Below are 19,469 nucleotides of genomic sequence, written 5' to 3'. Positions count from 1 at the left end.
CTTCATCCTGCTTTTCATTTGTTTTTCCCCATTTTTCTTCCCCGCTCTTTACCCCACTCCCTTACGGTCCCACTACAATGGGCCAAAACCACCTGTTGCACCAATGCAAGGGGTGCCATGTAGACTAAAAGAGAGTTCGGGGGGGGGGGGGGGGGGAAGAAGGAAACTGAGGATCTGGCCCATAACTGCTTTGTTAAACATAAGGGTCCCAGTTCCCCTCTGACTCATCCCAGTGTAAATCAAGAGTCACTCCAACAGTCCTGATTCCCCTCTCACTCACCCCAGTGCAAATCCGGAGTAGCTGTATTGGGCCTGATTCCCCTCTTACTGACACTGGTGTAAATTAGGAGTCACTCCAGTGATCCTGATTCCCCTCTCAGTCACCCCGGTGTAAATCAGAAGTAACCCAACTAGGCCCGATTTCCTTCTCATTCACCTTGGTGTAAACAAGGAGTTACTCCATTGGGCCCAATTCCCCTCTCATTCATCTGGTGTACATCAGGAGTAACTCGAGTGGACCTGATTCCACTCACTCTCACCCCAGTGAAAATAGGAGTCACTCAGTTGGGCCTGATTCTCCTCTCACCCCAGTGTAAATTCAAGGTAACTCCACTGAAGGCTGTAGAAATACAGTGGTGACACCTGTGTGAGAGGGGAACCGGGTTGCCAGGCAGCAAATGGATCCATTGTAGATTCTGATACTAAGCAGTTAATGCTATATCAGAGCGTGCTCACTGAGACCAAGATAAATAGATGCACGGGACTCGGTGGGGGTGAACTTATCACCTAGTAGGGTAGCAAAGAGAAAAAGAAGCTAATCAAAGAAAAAAGTCCTGCATGTTGAAACCTGCAGTCTGCAAATCTTGCAGCAAATGAAATAATATCTCAACAGTGAAGGCAACTGCGGCGCCGAGGAAATGTCGGAAGAAAGAAAAGCCACCCACGCAGAGGGAGAGGGAGTTTTTTATTTCCCCTTTGCAATTCAAATAGTGAAATGAGCAACGTAATGGAGATGAACTATCTCCTGGCTGTATTGAGTTAGCTGTGCCTCAGCCGGGTCCCAGGGACTTTAAAAGAGATATTAAAAAATGAGCAAACAAATAGAAAGTCCTATTATTCCAGACAGAGGCTGAATTTCTTGCGCAAGAGAAGCAAGCACATGAAAAATGTGTTTCTACTGATATCTATCCACCCACCTACCAACCTGTCTGTCCATCCATCCATATATCTAGCAATCATCCTATCTACCTATCATTTTACCTCTCCATCCGAGCCACCTTTCTAGCGATCATCCTACTGATCGTCTTAGCTACCTGCCTAGGCATTTCTACCACACTTGTTACCACAGTAACTGCAAAACAAACTCAGGGCCCCTAGTTATTAGAAGCAATAAGGCAGTTCATTATGGTTCCACATAAACAGTTTACTGGCAGTGCTGGCTGGGCGTAACTTTGGAGTAAAGAAGAAATTGTCATGTTGACACATGTTAGCTGCTCCTGAAAGGGTTATAAAATCCTATGTCACTGTTAAGGGCCATAGCCTCACACAGAGTGCACACGTCCTCGGTTAATGCCTAATTTCACTCCTCTTCCTGGAGTGCTTCTTTGATTGCAGCTAAAATAACAATAACAGCACATAGACCCATGGACTATAAGGCCAGAAGGGACCATGCTGGTCCTCTAGTCTGACCTCCTGCACATCGCAGGCCACAGAACCTCACCCGGCCACTCCTGGAACAGGCCCCTCACCTCGGGCTGAGTGACTGAGTTCCTCAACTCATGATTTAAAGATTTCAAATTACAGACACTCCACCATTTACACTAGTTTGAACCTGCAAGAGACCTGTGCTTCACACTGCAGAGGAAGGTGAAAACCCCTCAAGGTCTCCGCCAATCTGACCCAAGGGGAAATTCCTTCTAGACCCCAAATATGGTGATCAGTTAGACCCTGAGCATGTGGGCAAGACCTACCAGCCAGACAGCTGGGAAAGAATTCTCTGTAGTAACTCAGAGCCCTCCCCATCTAGTGTCCCATATTTGCTGCCAGCAGTCACAGATCAGCTACATGCCATTGTAGGCAGTCTTGTCACACCACCCCATTCTGCCTAAACTTCCTCCTCCTATCTCAGCTATCCATAGGTTTCCACTGAGTACCTTTGTCCCAAGTTCCCTCTACCCAAAGCGCCTTCTTTACATCCTGGGTTGGGGAGCTCCCCACACCTGCCACAGGAATCAGCCATCATTGTGAGACCAGGTTCCAACCTCTGCTGAAAGGATTGATAAACAAAAAAGCCCTGACCACCTGTCCTAGTCACATAGGATTACACCCCCCCAGGTCCCTTCTGTTTATTGCCATAGCAGATTTGTATTTCACACATGAGCCAAATCTTGAAGTCCTTAGTTACTGTTAACTCTGAGTAATGTCCTCAGAAGACAGAGTAAAAATAGAGTGAGGACTTCACAGGGCCAAAACAATAAGAGGTGTCTGATGACAGCTCACCGGGAGACACACAAACAGAACATATGTTCCATGTCAAAAAGAATTCAGAGCGTGCTTTGCACCAAAATGTACCAGCCTCATCAACGCATCCCAAGGGTGCCAGTTCGCATCACAATCACAAAGGGAGATGTGTCTTTAGATCTGCAAAGCCTCACAATGCGCTTGATCAACAGATGAACGACTCAGCTCTCTGGGATCCAAGAAGTGCACAGCTCAGTGATCTAGCTGATGAGCTGAGGTTAGAAAGAACAGATTTCTGTCATGTTCACCAGACTACCAAAGACAAGCTGATGGGACCCCCGTGGATCACTTGCAACACGACAAAGGACACATGACCAAGAAAGAGACACCGGCCATCCAAGCTGCTCATATGCAACAAAATGTATACAAATGTCAAAGTCATTCACAATGGAATGAGCTGCTGCACTCCGTTTCTGAAATGCCCTAAGAATAAATGAACCTGTGCACATGTGCACACACACACACGCCTGCACGCACAAACACATGCATTCTCTTATTTAAAGTGAGTCAGTTACATTTAAGGTGCGCTACAAAAAACCATCCCGCTTTCCAAGCCCCTTAGGCTGGCCCTGTGCATAGTGATGTGATCACAGCACACAGCAGTCAGTTACACAGCTGCAGGGAGTAGGCGGGAAAATTGTTTGACAAAGATCTGTGGAAAGGTCATTCTGCATCTCTGTGGCAAAGCAAAAAGCAAGGGACCCCTGGCACAATAACAGAGCCGCAAATGTATCGAACTTCAACGTTCCAAACATAGTAAAAAGGACATCACAGGAATTAGGTGAAACTATTTGGTGGACAGCCAACCCATGAGGATATCTGCTTTTGACATCCCTGGGCTTTACCTTCCAATATCTCCAACAGACTGACATCAATGTTGTTATAGTGAGTCAGTAGAGTTCTGAGTTTGGATGGGCCGGCATCAATTACAAATTCTGTGGGTAAAGTAGAGACGGAGCCCCACGTGGCTTTGTTGCTCATCAAGACAGGAGCTGAGAGATTCAAATTTTTCAAATTGTGCTTCAATCCACCTTGCCTTCCCAGATCTCTAAGTGCAGTTGTTAAAGCAGAAAAGCACAGGATGGAGCGAGAGCAGTAACTAGCTACAGCTATAAAAAGAGGTCATAATTGCAGAATCCCGGAGCTGAGCCATCTTGCTGATTGCTTTGCCCTGGGAGGATCAAGTTGAACTCTTTGACTGAAAGTGTATATCTGAAGAACCGCACTCTGCTATAGAAAAGCCAGCCCATTTTCAACATGATTCGATTCTGCTTCTTACACCTGGGCATACTGGGTCAGAACCTCAGTTGGTGTAATTCGTCATAGCTTCATTGAAATCAATGGAGATATGCTGATTTACACCAGCTGAGGATCCATCCCATCCTTTGGATACAGTACACAGAGCTGGAAAGACCATCCCTGCTGACTTGCATGATTTCCATCCATCCCATAATAAACTCTACAACAACAACAACTTGCTGATGAGTAAGTACATCAATCAAATTGTCATCATTGCAATTCTGCAACGACTGTACAGTACATTGTAGGCAAGTCATTAACAGCTGATTGCAGTGAGACAATGCCTGAAAGAAAATGAGTAGTGTAGCCTGAAGAATATCTTCATTGGAAAAGAAGATGAAGGCTGTTTTGTTTCACCCTGAAGCCACAGAACTGATCACACCTGACTGCTCCCTTTGAAAGGGAGAGAAGTATCTGCGTTTTTCAGGAAGAAGGTCTCTGACATAGCACACATTAGTCACCTGGGCATTGTTACAACCAGATAATTCCTGAGAGAAGAGGTGTGGTTCCTACAGATCAACCAGCCCGTGAACAATCTCATCAAAACATGCATGGAATGTCCCACTGTAACACAAGCAAACAATTCTGAATCAGCTGTACATGTCCAAAGTACCGAGAATCTCCACAAAGAAGATTTTTACAGGCCATTGCCCATCGACTGACTCGCACTAGTCATTACTGACAAACGATCAACCCTTTATTGGGAAATGTAACAGCAGCAGTTCTGCCAAGACCACACAAAATATCAGTGGAGATTGGTGTTCCCAACAAAATCAAATACACGGCTGCGCCCCCAGCACAGGCCAGGATTGGAAAGCTGTGGTGTCTGGCACCAACACATAGCTCCAATGTGGTCTGCGGTTGATGCTGTAAGAGACCAGGGCTTAGGCAGTCATGTCCAGTGGTTAGAGTCGCAGACAGTCAGGCTGGAGGAACTTGAGTCATAGTTGATAGCTGCGCTCTAGAGCCGAGGGTCAAGCCAGAGTCAATAGCCAGGAAATGGGGGTAAGGTGAGGAAGCAGGAACCAGGAGTGAAGCAGGGTCTGTCTCAGCAGCCGGTCAGGGACCTGCCTTGTTACACAGACAGCTTCCTACTACTACTCCCTCCAGGCTGACATAGTGGGACTGGGCCAATCAGGAATCAGAGGAGGAGCTGCCAGTCATCTCACCATGGGCAGCACTTCCTACTGCAACTGGCCTCCCAGGATGTGTGGTGCACTGACCGTAGCTCTGCCAAGGCTGTCTAGTAGTGGGTGTGTAGAAGCATCATCTCTCCCAGACCTGGGTTCAAGGCTCACGAATCCTCACATCACCTCCCTTCAGCGGTGTTCCTGGGGCACATAGGGCTAGGCTTGGTGAAAGTCTTTTTCTGTTTCAAGGGTTTGAACGTTACCGGCAGGCTCCCAGGACTGTTCTTTGGGGTCAAAGACTTCTATTGTCCCATTGGGTACCACAACTGACCCTGCTTTAACCTGGATTCCAGTATGGCACAGACCTGGTACCCCTTATGGCCCTTAACTGGAACCAGGGGGCAGTGGCTGTGTTCAATCAAGGAACAATTTCTGGTGTATGGTTTCAAGAGAGAAGTATGCCCATTTTGAGGGACTTGGGAACTAGTGGTCTAGCTGGAGAGATGGCCTGCTCGTGCTGAGATTCTTAGTGCATAACCAGACCTCAAGGCCTACCAGAAGGACCAGCCACTCCTGTCTCTGGCAGTCTGCATACTGTTTGTAGTCCTTAGCATCCTCCATGAGTTGGATTTGTTAAACCAAGTCAGTAGATGCTAGGTTCAGAGAGGCTGTTGGTAGTGCGGGATGGAATCGGGGTGAAATCCATAGTTAGCAAAAAAGGGCTTTGTCCTGTGGAACCATGGTCAGCATTGTTGTACACAAATATGGCATAGGTAGGAGAGAGGACTAGTTGTCTTGGTGGTAATAAAGAAAGTACCATAAATATTGTTCCAGTACTTGATTCTCCCTCTTGGTCTGGCCATCCGTTTGTGGGTAGTATGCCCAGGAGGCACAGGAGTGGCTATGTAGTAGCTGGAGGGTTTCGGGCCAGACGTACAAGATGAACTGGGTCTCTTGATGAAGGTGATGCAGTGGGGAAGCCCATGGAGGCAGACAATATTTGTTACTAGGAGCTGAACCAACACCTCAGCTGATGGCACATGAGTACAGCGGACGAAGGGTGCCATTTTGGTCAACTGATCTATGACATTAGATGGGGAGGGCTCTGAGTTATACAGAGAATTTTTTCCCAACTGTATGGCCGGTGGGTCTTGCCCACATGCTCAGGGTCTAACTGATCACCATATTTGGGGTCGGGAAGGAATTTCCCTCCAGGTCAGATGGGCAGAGACCCTGGGCATTCTTTTTGCCTTCCTCTTCCGCATGGGGTACGCGTCACTTACAGGTTTAAACTTGGGTCAGTCATTGATTCTCTGTAACCTGAAGTCTTTAACCATGATTTGAGGACTTCAGTAACACAGCCTGAGGGTAAGGGGTCTATTACAGGAGTGGGTGGGTGAGGGTCTGTGGCCTGCAGTGTGCAGGAGGTCAGACTAGATGATCATGATAGTCCTTTCTGACCTTAAAGTCTATGAGACAGTTAGTAGTACTGGGTGGCTATTGGATTTGGGGAGTTCTACAATGAAATCCATGGCAATGGCTGCTCATGGCCGGGGCAGGGTGCTGAGCCATCAGGGTGCTGAGAGGTTTGGTGCACGGCATCTTGGTGCAAGCGTATAAATCACATGTATCAACATAAGCCTGAAATTTCAGCCTGCATCCAGGGTTTCCAGAAAAAGCAGGAGGCTAGGTGGTAGGCCTTGAGCACCTGAAGTGCCCTATTAAGGGGTTAGCATGGCTCATATGTAGTACCTCTAACCATGGGTGTCCTGGTGGAACATATACATGGCTGTTAATATATGTTATTTCACCCTGCATGGAACATTGTTTCTCATTCTCCGCTCTCAATTGCTCTGGGAGTCCACCATCCTCTGGGCCAGCAGATCACCCCGAGAGACTGACTGGATCAGTGTGATTAGACCTTGGCACGTGGTGGCATTCAGGAAGTTGTGGGGATTGATAAAATATGTGTGTCAATGTGAAGTTATAAGATTCCACTGTATGATGTTGTTAATACTTGTTCCAAACTGAGACTGGCAAACAGGTCTGTCCTAAACAAAGGAATGTGTGCTCTGCTTAATTTGCATTTAAGCAGTAAACAGAGTCATCAAGCAGGAAGGGAAACAAAGAAAGCTGAAACAGGCGAGAAAAAAGCAGCAGGGAACATCCTTCCACAGGGACTCTTTGTCTCCTAGTGCCCAGCTGGAAATGTTTCTCAAGAGAGGGGCTGAAACAGTAAAAAGGAGGGACAAATACCCCAACCCTCTCTCTCCCTGGCCATCGCATTCACGGCACCTGAAGTGTCAAAGGAAGCAAGCGTTGGACTCTGGAAATGGGGTCCTGACCTAAGAAATGTGGCCAGTAAGACTGCTAAAAGCATGTGGTGAGAAAACGTTGCTTTGAATTTGACCTAGTTTGTTAAGTTAGGCACCAGTACTGTTGTATCTTTATTTTTTTTTTAACCATTTCCGACTTTTATGCTTTATTATTTGCACTCATTTAAAATCTCTCTTTGTAGTTAATAAACTTCTTTGATTGTTTTAGCGAATCTGGTGTGTTTAAACTGAAGTGTCTGGGAAACTCCATTCAGGGTGGCAACTTGAGTGCATATCAAAGAAACAACAGACCTAGTATAGCTTGTATGGTCCAGGAGAGGGTTGGGCAGTACAGGACATATTTTTCTGGTGGGAAATCTAAGACTGGGAGTATGTTGGGGCCACCTGGGAGTATAGCCAAGGCTGGTGAGAGCCAGCACATAACCCAAGTGTGGATGGCAGCGTGCTGCTACACACAGACACTCAGGGTGCGGCTTGCATGCTGGAAGGCAGTTTGTGAGTGGCCCAGGTGGTAGCTACTTCACAAGGCATTGTAAGGCACCCGAGGTTGCAGGGCAGGGGTGACACAACTCCTCACTGGTCTTGACTGTCCCCTGGAATGTCACAGGAATGGACAGTAGGAGTTTGCATGCCTGGGGAGGATTTAGTGTGACCCCCGTAGGGGTGACTTTCTGACTGCACTGAGTGCATGGCATTTATTCCCAATTGGGTGTGGGCTTTGCTGGCTTATCCCTTCTAGCAAGCACTAACCACTTTCCATGGCACTGACAAATATCAGAGTCAGGTCTCTGCACTCGCAGAGGGTTGTTGTGCAACCACTGTTGCCTTAAGCCTGCGCCAGCACAGGACAAAGCCATGCAGACATGAGACAGACGGAAGAAAGATCCAGGCCAAAAAAAAAAAAAGCAGCATGTTGAATACAAAGGAAAAGCTAAACACCATCTGATCTCAAGGAAGGAGGCCAAATACAGCGCTTGTGAAGCCAGTGGCCTATCCATGATCTACCGTGTTTGTTCCGAGAGCATTTATCATCTTCAAGAAGAAGAAAGGAGGCCGTCTCACTGCTGGAGATGATGACTGCTCAGTCCCCCGAAAAGCATTGTTCTTAAAAAAATCAAGCAACTCAGTCCCAAGATGATCTTGCTTGAACTTGCAAGTGAAAATGACACCTGATTCACGCATGGCCCCAGACACTATGTAGCTGTGTCATTCAGAGAAATGCCAGACTCGCCAGAGACAACGTGAATAGGTCCAACAGGTCTGAATAATGACTCATGATTGTTGTAACATAGAATCAATGCGTTTTCCATTCTCCCTAATATTTTCTTTGTAATATATGTTTGGGCACCGATAAATCAGCATATTCTTGACTAGCTGATAAAGCAGCATAAACTGTGCAGTAGGCACTTTCTTAGTGTCCTAATATGGGTTAAAGTTTGTTGGTTTAAAGGGGTTATGGATTATTTGGATGGATTATTTGGGGCCTGATTCAATTCTCACATATAATGATTTAAATCCACTGCCTTCAATGGAGTTACTCCTGATTTACATTGCAATGAGTGAGAGGGGAATTAGGTCCAGTAGAGTCACTCCTGATTTACACTAGTGTAAATGAGAAAAGACTCCGGTCCAGTTTTCTCCAAGGGGCTTTGTACCTTGCACTGTCCATTTTAGGATTCATTGATTCATCTCAAGACACCAGACTGACAAGATAGGACTGAACTTCTGGCAGCAACACAACCTGCAAGTATATCTAGTGGCCAACCCTAATGCCAAAGGCAGATGTGTCAGTGCCGGACCAGAGATCAACTTCTGCACGGCCTTTGGTGCCTTCAGATGGGCCAGATCTCCAAATGGCATAAATCAGCATAGCTCGAGGGTCTGGGCCTGTCTCTCAAAGAGATAAGGAAGGTGCAGCCATGGTCAGTGAGGTGTCAGCACCATTCCCCACACGAGATGCCAGCAGTCTGAGATCCCATCGCCCGCATTTCATAAGACAACGATGAAAACATCCTGGGCTTCGGTGGAGGCACAGCATGGATGGGTTTGGCCCCAAGTCTTCTGAAACTGCCCCCAGTTAGCACATTGTTTCCTGCTCTTATAATCTGATGCTGATTAGAGTTTGTGGGTGGCAAATGGAATGGGCAAGAATCACGCAGCTGCTCATGTCTCTGCACAGGGAACGCAGCTTCCCGGTGCACCGCTCGGAGCCTGGCCTGGAGTCCTGGCAAACAGAGGCTCCGACATGAACTCCTTCTCCGAGACGCTATATTCCGGTTGGTGGTGACTGGATTCTGCTTCTCTGGCTGCCTCCTTATCTAACCAAGCACCAAGGAGGAGACAGAGAAGCAGCCAGAGCCATCTACAGGAGGGCCAGGACATAGGATGGTGAGCCACGATGCTTGCCAGGAGGCAAGGAGAATGGAGGTGACATCAGATGGCCCCCGCCAGAGGGTGAGGGAAAAGGCCCAGTGCTTCTGATTGTGCCCATCAGCGGGTACAGAGGAAGGATGGGCCCCCTGAATGATGAGGGCACAAACCAAGGCCCCAAATTGTTATTGCCATCCAGTCACGCCAGTCTCTGAGCTCTCTGGTACCTAGGACGTTGGCTGAGCCCGACAGAAGAGGGGGTAACCTTTTCTTAATGGAGACTCAGGGAAACTGGGGAGACAGGGATAATCCTGAGCCTTGTTCCCTACTTCGTATGGGGGAGTGCTGGATGGCAGCCACGCCCCCTGAGACTAGATGGAGTGTGACAAACCCCACTGGGATTCTGCATAAGCCATCAGCCTTAACGGGTCTGGTGGCATCTGCTTGCTTGAGGCGACTTTCTGTCTGTCCCGCCCAGCGAGTTGCACTAGGGCAGACGTCGGCAGGGTGGGCGTGAAGTGGCGTGCCACGACGGCACTGCAAGTGAACGGGAGGAGGGGGAGCACAGCACGTGAGCAGGACCCCGGCTACTCACATTGACGATGGCTTCCTTCGTCTGGGCCATGTCCGATATCACCCCGTCCGTGATGATTAGCAGCACGAAGTACTGGGAGCCGTCCTGCTCGGCGGTGGCGTACCTGGACAGGGAGGCACTCGCGTAAATGTCGGCTTCCATGAAGGGTGGGGTGAGGGTAGGGCAGAGTGTGTGCCAGGAACAGGGGATTTTGTCCTGGGGGCCAGCTGTGCTGCACTGGGCTATGTTCACCTCTGGGGCCACTCCAGTGACCCCAGGGGGAATTTCTCCCACGGCCTGCGGTTCAGAACAGCTCCTCCAATTTCCCAGAGCGGGAAATGTTTGTGGTCAGATTAGGGCTGCCCAAGGGGAGTCCCCCTCCTCTGCTCCCTGCCCCCAAACGTAACCTCGGGTTCTGCTGTCACCCAGCAAGCCGGGGGGCCACGGGAGCTCCCAAGCGGGCCGGGTTGTGACACCACGTAACCCGATCAGGACCCTCCTGGGAGCAAAGGAGAGGCCTGTGGCTAGTCCAGCCGCTGGGTGTTAGACATGGGCCGTGACCCAACCCCAGGCAAGTGAGTGACATAAATATGCAGCACGCTCCCAGAAACCACGGCATGAGACAGTGAAACCTGGAATGGACACGGCCCCAGAGGATCCACTGCCCTGGCTAGGTTGTTCCCAGCTCTGGTTGCCATCAAACGTCTCTCGACTCTTTTGCTGCCCAGCCTTGGCCATTTGATGCCGAGTGCTGGCGGGACGCTCCCGCAGTTCTTGGGTGGGAACAGGCCTCTCTGGGCCGCCAGCCCATTGCCGACCCAGGGGAGAGTGGCAGAGCATGCAGGGCTGCAGGATGGTGTCTCCGAGTCAATGCACCAGCTGAATTTACCTGGCCACGTGGTTGACCACTGGGGCGAAGTTAGTTGGGCCATACAGCTGGACAGACTTGAGGCTCTTGTGATAGGCTTCTAGGATGCCCTCAATCCCGCTGCAGTAGGGGTTGTCGGGGTTGCCGTTCTAAGAGAGAGGGAGAAACAGCCGTGAGGGACGTCCCCAAACAGGGGCAGTCATAGCCTGTTTTTATGTCCCTGCTAGTGGATCATGCTCCTTCCAGAGCCCTGCTCAGAGCGTTGGCCAGAGAGATGTGAGGACTTCTCCCCAGCACCGGGAGGAGCCACCCAAAGAGGTTATTCAAAGGCAATGGGGGCCACGTCCCCGGGGCCTCAGAGGAACAGTAGTAATAACACTCAGCACTTGCGCAGTGTGAGATCTCAAATCGCTTCACAAAGACGGGTAAGCCCCATCAGTTCCTGAGGGGGAAACTGAGGCACAGAGCGGGGACATGGCTTAACCGAGGCCAGACAAAGTAAGCACAAGAGCTGGGGACAGAACCAGTAGTCCCAGCTTTGGCACTGAAATGGTTTTTCTTATCCATGCCTCAGTCCACAACTGGCATCTCCAGAGAGTGGGGCGTGGGGAAATGTCAAATCGTTACCTCCCCCGTGCTGAAAAGACAGGAGCTACCTCCAGGTGCTGGTGGGGAGATGGCAGATGTTTCCCTTCTCTGAGGGGAGCTCGGAAGAGGCTCACTATGAAAATCCAGGTATCTAGGCTCAGATTTTTATGCCCTCCCCATGGACAATCCATTTTCCTGTCCTCAGAGCAGCAGTGCTGGCACTCACGGCCGTTTGGCCAACTCAGCCAAGCCATAGAGAGGTCTCCTGGGGGGGAATGTCTATGCAGAGCGTGGCAGCCCGTAGCAGTGCCCAGGGCCAACACTGGGCTTGGGCGACAGCGCTAAAAACGGCCGCGTAGACGTTCGGCCTGGGGCTGTAGCACGGGCTGTGAAGCCTAAAGAAGGGGTGAGCGTCAGAGCCCAATCCTCAGCATTGACATGGTAGGTTTTAGTGCCAGAGCACATTGAGCCTGGCTCTGAGCTTCCTGTGCAGTTGGACCCGCTGAGGCTTCACGAGGGCTGACCGAGCCCCTGCAGACCCGTCGGCTGCCCCACAAGCCATAGACTCTTGTCAGCGTCGACTGCTCTGTTGCAGAACCTGGAGCAAGTCTTATCAGGGATCACACAGATAGGCAGGTCTAACCCGGGGGTCAGACTCGTGGGGAGATGGTGCCATCCGCTCACTAACCCCACTAAGGGCCAGATCCTGTCCGGTGCTGAGCACCATCCACTCCCGCCAAAGTCAACAGGAGCTGAGGGTGCTCAGTATCTCACAAGGGCTGCTCAGCAGAGAGCCTCATGGACAAGAGAGAGAGGCCCTTCACTTCCGAGCGGGCACAGAACAGCTGAGGATGGGGGGGGAGCCGGCCCACTGGTGACTGCTCTGTGTCAGAATGGCGTTGAGATCAGAAAAGAAGCTGTGTCTATGCCCTGGTCTACGCCGCAGAATTACTTCGGTTGTAACTACGTCGCTCAGGGGTGTGAATAATCCACACCCTTGAGCGACGTAGCTACACCGACCTAAGCGATGGTGCAGACAGCGCTATGCCCCCAGGAGAGCTTCTCCCACATGCACAGCTACTGCCTCTCACGGAGGTGGGGTTATTAAGCCAACGGGAGAGCACACTCCGGTCGGTTTAGAGCATCTTCACCAAAGTGCTACAGCGGTATAGCTGCATCGGCAGCCAATGCACGATTGCAGTGTAGACCTGCCCTAAGCAGTGGAGATATTTGAAGGGGGTGGCAGTACCAGAGGGAACTCGTGGGACACATGCCCATCGGGAGGGATTTTGGCTCCGAACCCGAGTGCGGGGAACATCTTGTCGCTGTCGTAGTCTTGGATGATCTCGCCCACTGCCTTCAGCGCCATGGCGTACGCGTTGAGCTGGTATGGGTTCATGTAGTGCAGGGAGGTGGATTGCGAGGGGTTGCCTGGTGGAGAAAGAGAAGGGTCACACAGACCAGCAGGCAGCAGTGCTTGGGCAAAGCAGCAGAGGGGTGCGTGTGTTTGTCAGATCAGCTGAGGGTCAAACACTGAGTCTTTACTCAGGGCCTGATTCTCACACACATCCCAACGGAAGTCAAGAATAACTCCTCTGTCATTGTTGGGGGGAAACTGACATCAGAGAGGTTGTCAGTTCTTTGGGGCACGGATTGCCCTTTGTTCTGCAGCCTAGCACCATGGGGTCCCGGGCCATGACTGGGGCTCCTAATCACGATGGGAATATAAGTAATAAATAATATTAGAGAGGAGAATCAGACCCTCATTGACTTCCATGGGCCTTGGCCTGGGTGGACTGAGAAAAGACTGTGACCTAAGGGCCAATATTCAGCTCTCATTTCCACCGGTGTAAATGAGGAGGAACTCTGCTGAGGTCATTGAAGTGATGCTGGCATCCAACTGCTCTAAAGCAGATTGGAACCAGGCCCAAGGTGTTTGGGTAGGACACTTGTTTGTTAAAAGAATAATAAACCATCCCTTTAAGGATACCTAATACCAATCAGAGATTTAATAAGCAAACTACCGTCATAAAATAAGTATTGATTTCAAAGGACTTCATGGGGAATTACCGACCGTGCAATAAAAACGTACCATCTCAGAGGATTTTAAGTACAATGTATTGTATGATCAGCCAACAGTTGTGTTCACAGAGATTGAATGTGCTTCTGGGAACATGATCATAGTTAATCTGGCATGAGAACTCACCATTGGAAGCTGTGAAGTCAATGGCCACTGTGAAATTGATCTGCGTCCTGGAAAGGTGACAATGATGCCATTGGTCAGAAGCTATGACAGTGTTGTGCTGATTATATAGGCACTCTGCTCAGTCTCCACCCTTGATGGGAATAACGTACCCAAACCGATACCCAGGGCCCCGACACCCCTGCTTTTTTGGAAGAACTCAGATCGAGACTCAAACGGTGCTGTTCTACTCTTGCAGTGGCTGAGAGAAGGGGCAGCCTCCTGACGCAAGGATGCCACATGTGGCAATGTGTGCCACCAGGCCAGCTTCCAGTGGCCTTTGTTAATGACCCCCCCAGCGCAGTAGGTGGCTAGAGCTTAGAGGGGATCTAGGCAGGGTGAGTGGAGCTGCAGATCCAGGGGCCAGGTGGGTGTGCATGCCCATCTTGCAGTTCACCACAGCTAAGCCCCAAAGCAATATCCTCCTCCAGGACTGCAGGCAGCAGCTTCGCTCAGTGAGATAAAGGGGGACCTGAGTCAGTAAGAGACACATTAATGGCCAGATTTTCAAAACTGCACAGTACCCGGGACTGGGGCCGGGTTGAGAACAACGGGAGCTGAGCTCTTCTGATGATCTGACCCAGAGTGTGGAGCTCCCCCTTGCAATTATTCCACAACCCGGACGTTTACTCTCAAGCTGTGTCAATTCCCCGGTCCCCATCTGTGCTCCCATCCTCTGGCTTGATTCAGAGAGGAGCTGAGCAGCCACTGCCCCTGCTATTTCGCAGCATTTTGCAGGATCAGGCGCTGAAGAGAGGAGCCCGTGAGAGGAACCCAGACAGCGTCTTGGACTGGGACACACACATCAGCGAGCTGCTCCAAACAAACAGAAATCTTTCCATTACCACAGCAGCAGCCAGGTCAGAAACCCAGCTCCAGGGTCTATAAATCCCCACTGCCCCCTGCACAGAAGGGTTAAGTGTTGATCAAGTATGTACGATTGTCTGCAGTGGCTGCTGCACATGGGCCATGTCCCCTCTCTCCTCGCCCTGCTACTCATCAGCAGCGCCCGCTGACTCTGCTGCTGCTGGAGCAGGCACATTAGCCTCAGCAAGTTTGTAATTAACTACATTAATTAGGCAAGAGAGGGGACTGTACCCCATGATTTATCAGCAGCGTTTATGAATGCAGGATCCTTCCTCTCACCCTAGCCCCCCTCCTGAGAAGTGGTTTGGTTAATGGACGAGAGGAGAATAAAGCTATGGGTTTGATTCTCCTCCCCCTGGTGTAAAGCAGGAGTAACCCGACTGGGCCCCGATTCCCCTTTTTCATCCCGATGTAGATCAAGAGTAACCCCACTGGGCCCAATTCCCCTATCACTCATCCTGGTGTAAATCAGGAGTAACCTCACTAGGCCTGATTCTTTTCTCACTTACCCTGGTGCAGATCAGCAGTAACCCCACTAAAATCAGTAGTGTTACACCAGTGTGAAAGAAGAATCAGGCCCCTTCTGACCAAATCCCATCTTCCCTGTTTACCAGCAGTAGAAACGAGACTTGGATTGAGAGGGGCTCAGGGCTTAGTCAGGAGCAGAAGGACTTTATAAACTAAGGTCCAGCTGGTGCTGGTGTGAATCAGCCTAGCTACAACGAAGTCAGTGGAGCTATGGTGAGTTACACCCACTAAAGATCTGACTCCTAGGGCCACAGTCCAACCTGTGACACCTTAGAGGGGCTTAGTTGTTAGCAGCTGGGTGCTGAGGACTTTCTGAAAACCAGGCCTCCTTGAGGTGTTGTGAGTTGAGCTTGCAGAAAACAAAGCACCCCAAATCAGAGTGCACTTTTGCAAAGTTGGGCTGTCACAACGTGTCCAGAGTTACAGCGCAAGGCTGTAGCTGAGCTAGGACCAGAACAGGGGAGCCCTGACTCCACTTTCCCCACCTGCAGCACTAGCCCACACACCCCATGCAGCGCTGGGAGAGGAACCCAGGAGTCCTGGCGTGCTGATCATTGCTCTACCGGCTGGTGCCCACATGCGGCGTATTTTATTAAATCTATGACAAATATACAGCGCAAATGTATCCCTTGTCCCCTCGGGGATGACAATAAATTGCTTGACTTCCCTGTCTCATGCGGGGGCTGAGGGGCTAGACACTGTTAGCTCTGAGTAGGAGTGATGGCTGAAAGGGCAGCCTGTCGCTACTCTGCCGCCAGGAGCTCTGGCTTCTCTGATCACCTCAGCTGCACTGTGCTGGCTGTCAGCCCCTGCCACAAACCAGCATCAGCTGCTTCGTGACAAGCCCTGCCCTCAGCTGCCAGGGGAGACGCCTAACAAGGGGCCTGTGCCGTCAACGGTCTTTTACACCTCACCCGCCAGATGGGAAGAGACAAGGCCAAAGCCCTTGTGGCAGCAGCCCTTTAAAACGCCAACGGGAAAAAACTAGCACCGTGCGGAGGATGGTGAGCCGGCGCATCCAAGTGGTTATTTGATGGTTGGACCCAGACCTGCTCACCTGTGTGTAGTGGCCTCAGGTCCTCGGCTCCTTTGTTTCAGTGGCTGCCTGCACTTGGAATTCTCTTAATTGCTTCTCTGTATTGCCCCTCGTTCCTCCGCTGGGCTGCAGCAGACTACCTCTCACAGGAGGTGGGATGCTGGTTCCCAGGCCATCCATTCCTATGCTGGGCTACTATCCAGTCTCTGGGAGGATGTATTATGACGATGCAATATTGCCAGGTAGAAATCCCTTCTGTCTGTTTTGCCTTTGCCACCCGCCCCTTGGCTCTCTTTGCTGTTGACTCTGCCTTCCTGTTGCTTTGTGGGTACCCAGGAGAAGAAGTCTTGTGCTCAGCTTTGGCACCGAGTCGTTTGAATTCTGCTGCAGTGAGTGGTCTCCTGTTGTCTGAGCAGAGCGCCTCCGGGATGCTAGACCTTGCAGAATGCACCTTCAGTTTCCTGATCGCGGTTCTTACTGAGTGTCCCCAGACAGCCCAGCTCCCTGAAAACAAAGTCGTGACCTGCTGTGACCATGCAGCTCTAGTTGTTAACAGGGTCGGGTTGCAATTTCATGAGGTTGTGGAGTCTCTTTTGTTGATCACTCTAGCCTTTGCATCTTTTTTTAACCTCATTTTGAATGGTCAGTGATTGGCAAGTGATCCAAAGCCAGTGTACCCAGGGGTCACCCTAGATCGCACACTCACATACAATTATCATCTCACTAACGAAGCTCAAAAGCAAAACTGTCTCCTGAAAACTGTCTCCTAGCAGGGGGCCAACCAATGTGCGAACACTGTGTAGTCTGGGGCTTGCTCTCTGTTATTCCGTTGGAGAATATTATGCCCCAGTTTGGTTCAACTCTGCCCACATTAGACTAGTAGACACACAATTTAATCACACCATGAGTTACAAGCTGCCTGAAGCCAACAAAACTTCCATGGTCACCAGTCCTAGCCAGTATTCCTCCACCTAATATCCAGTGTCTGCATGCAGCCAACCAACTGATCTCCAAGCTACAGCAAATGCCACACGTGCCACTGTCCAGGGATACATGGGATGTTCCCCATCACCAACTGTGCAGCAGAAATCCTGTCTGCACATTCTCCTTCCAGCTGATAACGCCAGCAGCTCACTGTGGCGGCCAGAAGGGGAGAGAACCTCTGCTACTATTAGGAACTCCCACATCGTTGCCAGGCTGCACAAATGGCCACCTGGCTTTGGGCTTTCATGTGCCGCTGGAGCCAATGTCACAGGTTCAGGTGTGGCGTGGGTCACTGTGCCAAGACTGACCGGGCCTGGGGCGCCCAGGGAAGCTCACTTGGCATCTGTGATGCTGTGCAGGATCATGCTGGATGGATGCTGGTTTTGTGCTGGGCTCCCCAAGCTGAACGCTGCTGACTCAGAGGCCAGTGACTCACACAGGACCACAGTTTGGCTTTGTTTTGAAACCAGGCCTTGCTTGTCTTGCCTCCACGCACTCGCTACATGTATAGACACGTGCTTTGCATCGTTCGCTCTGTTCCATGTACACTCTCAAGTGGCCATTCATGCCAAGCCGCTGGATACACTCCTTGGCTCGCATCAGGCGTCGTGTCATGTATCCCTCTCGTGAGATCAGCTCTTAAATCTGCAAGCATCACTGCTCGGTCCCCTTTAAACCAAACCCTGTCTTGCACACGCAGCCCGTCCCGGATCTGTCTGGAGGGAGGGATCATCTGTGGCACTTGCCCCCTGCGAATCTGGCCAGCCCTCTTTTCCTGCCTGCATCACCCGTCCTGTTCGGTGCTTGCTGGATTGCCTCAGAGATGGGGCAGTACTGCAGCATGCTGCTAGACTATCTCCCGTCTCACAGAGCTCTCTGCGGTGTGCTCCGGGAGGTCTGCCCCGCTCAGTATATCCGCCACCCGTAGTGACCTTCCTGGGCAGTGCTTCACCCTCACATCACAGTGCTGCATGGTCACGCATGGTAGTCGCTAAGCACACTCAGCAGTGGCTTCTTCATGATGGCTTGTGCTCTGACTGCACGTCCACTTGGTGTCCAGAGGAGAATGGATGGGACCAGTCCATCCACAGATCCCAGCCATGAGCAACGCTCCTGTCTGAGCACATCCCCTGCCTGGGTCTGTCAGGGCTTTGCTAGCAAATGCTGTGGCCTGCTGGCTTTGCATCAGTGCTGTTCCCATCCTAGACCTCCCCCTGTAGCTCTAGTGGCTCTGCAGGACTGCAGCACTTTAGGACTGGGGCCTCCCTTACCATTTTCTTTCCTCTTTCAAATGCCCATTCATGGGCCTCTGACCACTCCTATGCTGTGTTAGCTGCCTCCAGGACTCACAGGCTTTGGCTGGTGTATGCAGAACCTGGAAAGATAGTTGGCCGTCCCTATACATCACTGGATTCCCTTCACATCCTTTGGCCTGGGTATTTCCTTAATGGCTCTTAGTTTCTCAAGGTCTGTCTGGAATCCCTCAGAAACTGACAGATGTCCGAGGTAGGGGGCTTCAGTTCTCCTCAGCTTAAGTGTCTGCACTCAGCCTGGCATTCCTCTCCAGACACCAGTGTAGGCGATGTCACAGCTGGGTATCACGGTCCTGGATGGCCTCTTCTCCTCCTACAAAAAGAATGTCATCAGCACAGGCTGATGCCTGGGGGTCCTGCTGGTGCCTAGTTCAGTTGACACTGGAACACTTCCGGAGCCAGGCTGATACCCAGGGGGACCTGGCAGAAGGCGCGGCCAAGGTGGTCAGGTGGCTGCCTGGCTCATTCTACTCAATATGCCACAACCTGTTCTTGACATCACAAACCACAAACCCTTTTGCCCTGGGTAGATCAGGTCGTGTGTCCTCAATTGTTGGTAACGAGCAGCGAATTCTTTTCAATGCTCTGTTCAGTGGCGTTGGGTCAATGCAGACCTCAGTTTACCTGAAGATTTTCTCACTGCTCCTAGGTTGCCGATCCACTCTGTGCTGGTCTCAATGGATGTAATGATGCTGCTTCTTTGCAGATTTGCTAGTTCCTTCTTCAGTGGCTCCCCCAGGGCTAATGGAACTCAGCATTTCAGTAGCGTCATGGGTTACACATGGGGAATCTATTCCTAACTTCAGCTTGCCCT

General features: G+C 50.8%; 1 protein-coding gene across 1 annotated transcript in view; it reads right to left on the bottom strand.

Annotated features, from left to right (window-relative positions):
- The window catches only part of CPNE5 (copine 5), a 149,492-nt gene that overhangs the window by 27,223 nt on the left and 102,800 nt on the right, over nt 1-19,469 (bottom strand). The window contains exons 15-18 of the mRNA XM_067531656.1: nt 13,892-13,938; nt 12,935-13,116; nt 11,119-11,246; nt 10,251-10,353 (exon numbers count right to left, since the gene is read on the bottom strand). Coding sequence (XP_067387757.1) covers nt 10,251-10,353; nt 11,119-11,246; nt 12,935-13,116; nt 13,892-13,938 — 460 coding nt within the window. The remainder of the gene's footprint in view (nt 1-10,250; nt 10,354-11,118; nt 11,247-12,934; nt 13,117-13,891; nt 13,939-19,469) is intronic.

This window comes from Emydura macquarii, unplaced genomic scaffold (genome assembly GCF_026122565.2).
Source record: "Emydura macquarii macquarii isolate MOO-44397 ecotype Brisbane River unplaced genomic scaffold, CSIRO-AGI_Emac_v2 contig_3220, whole genome shotgun sequence".
Taxonomy (NCBI): Eukaryota; Metazoa; Chordata; order Testudines; family Chelidae; genus Emydura; species Emydura macquarii.
This window is presented reverse-complemented; position numbering and strand designations above follow the sequence as displayed.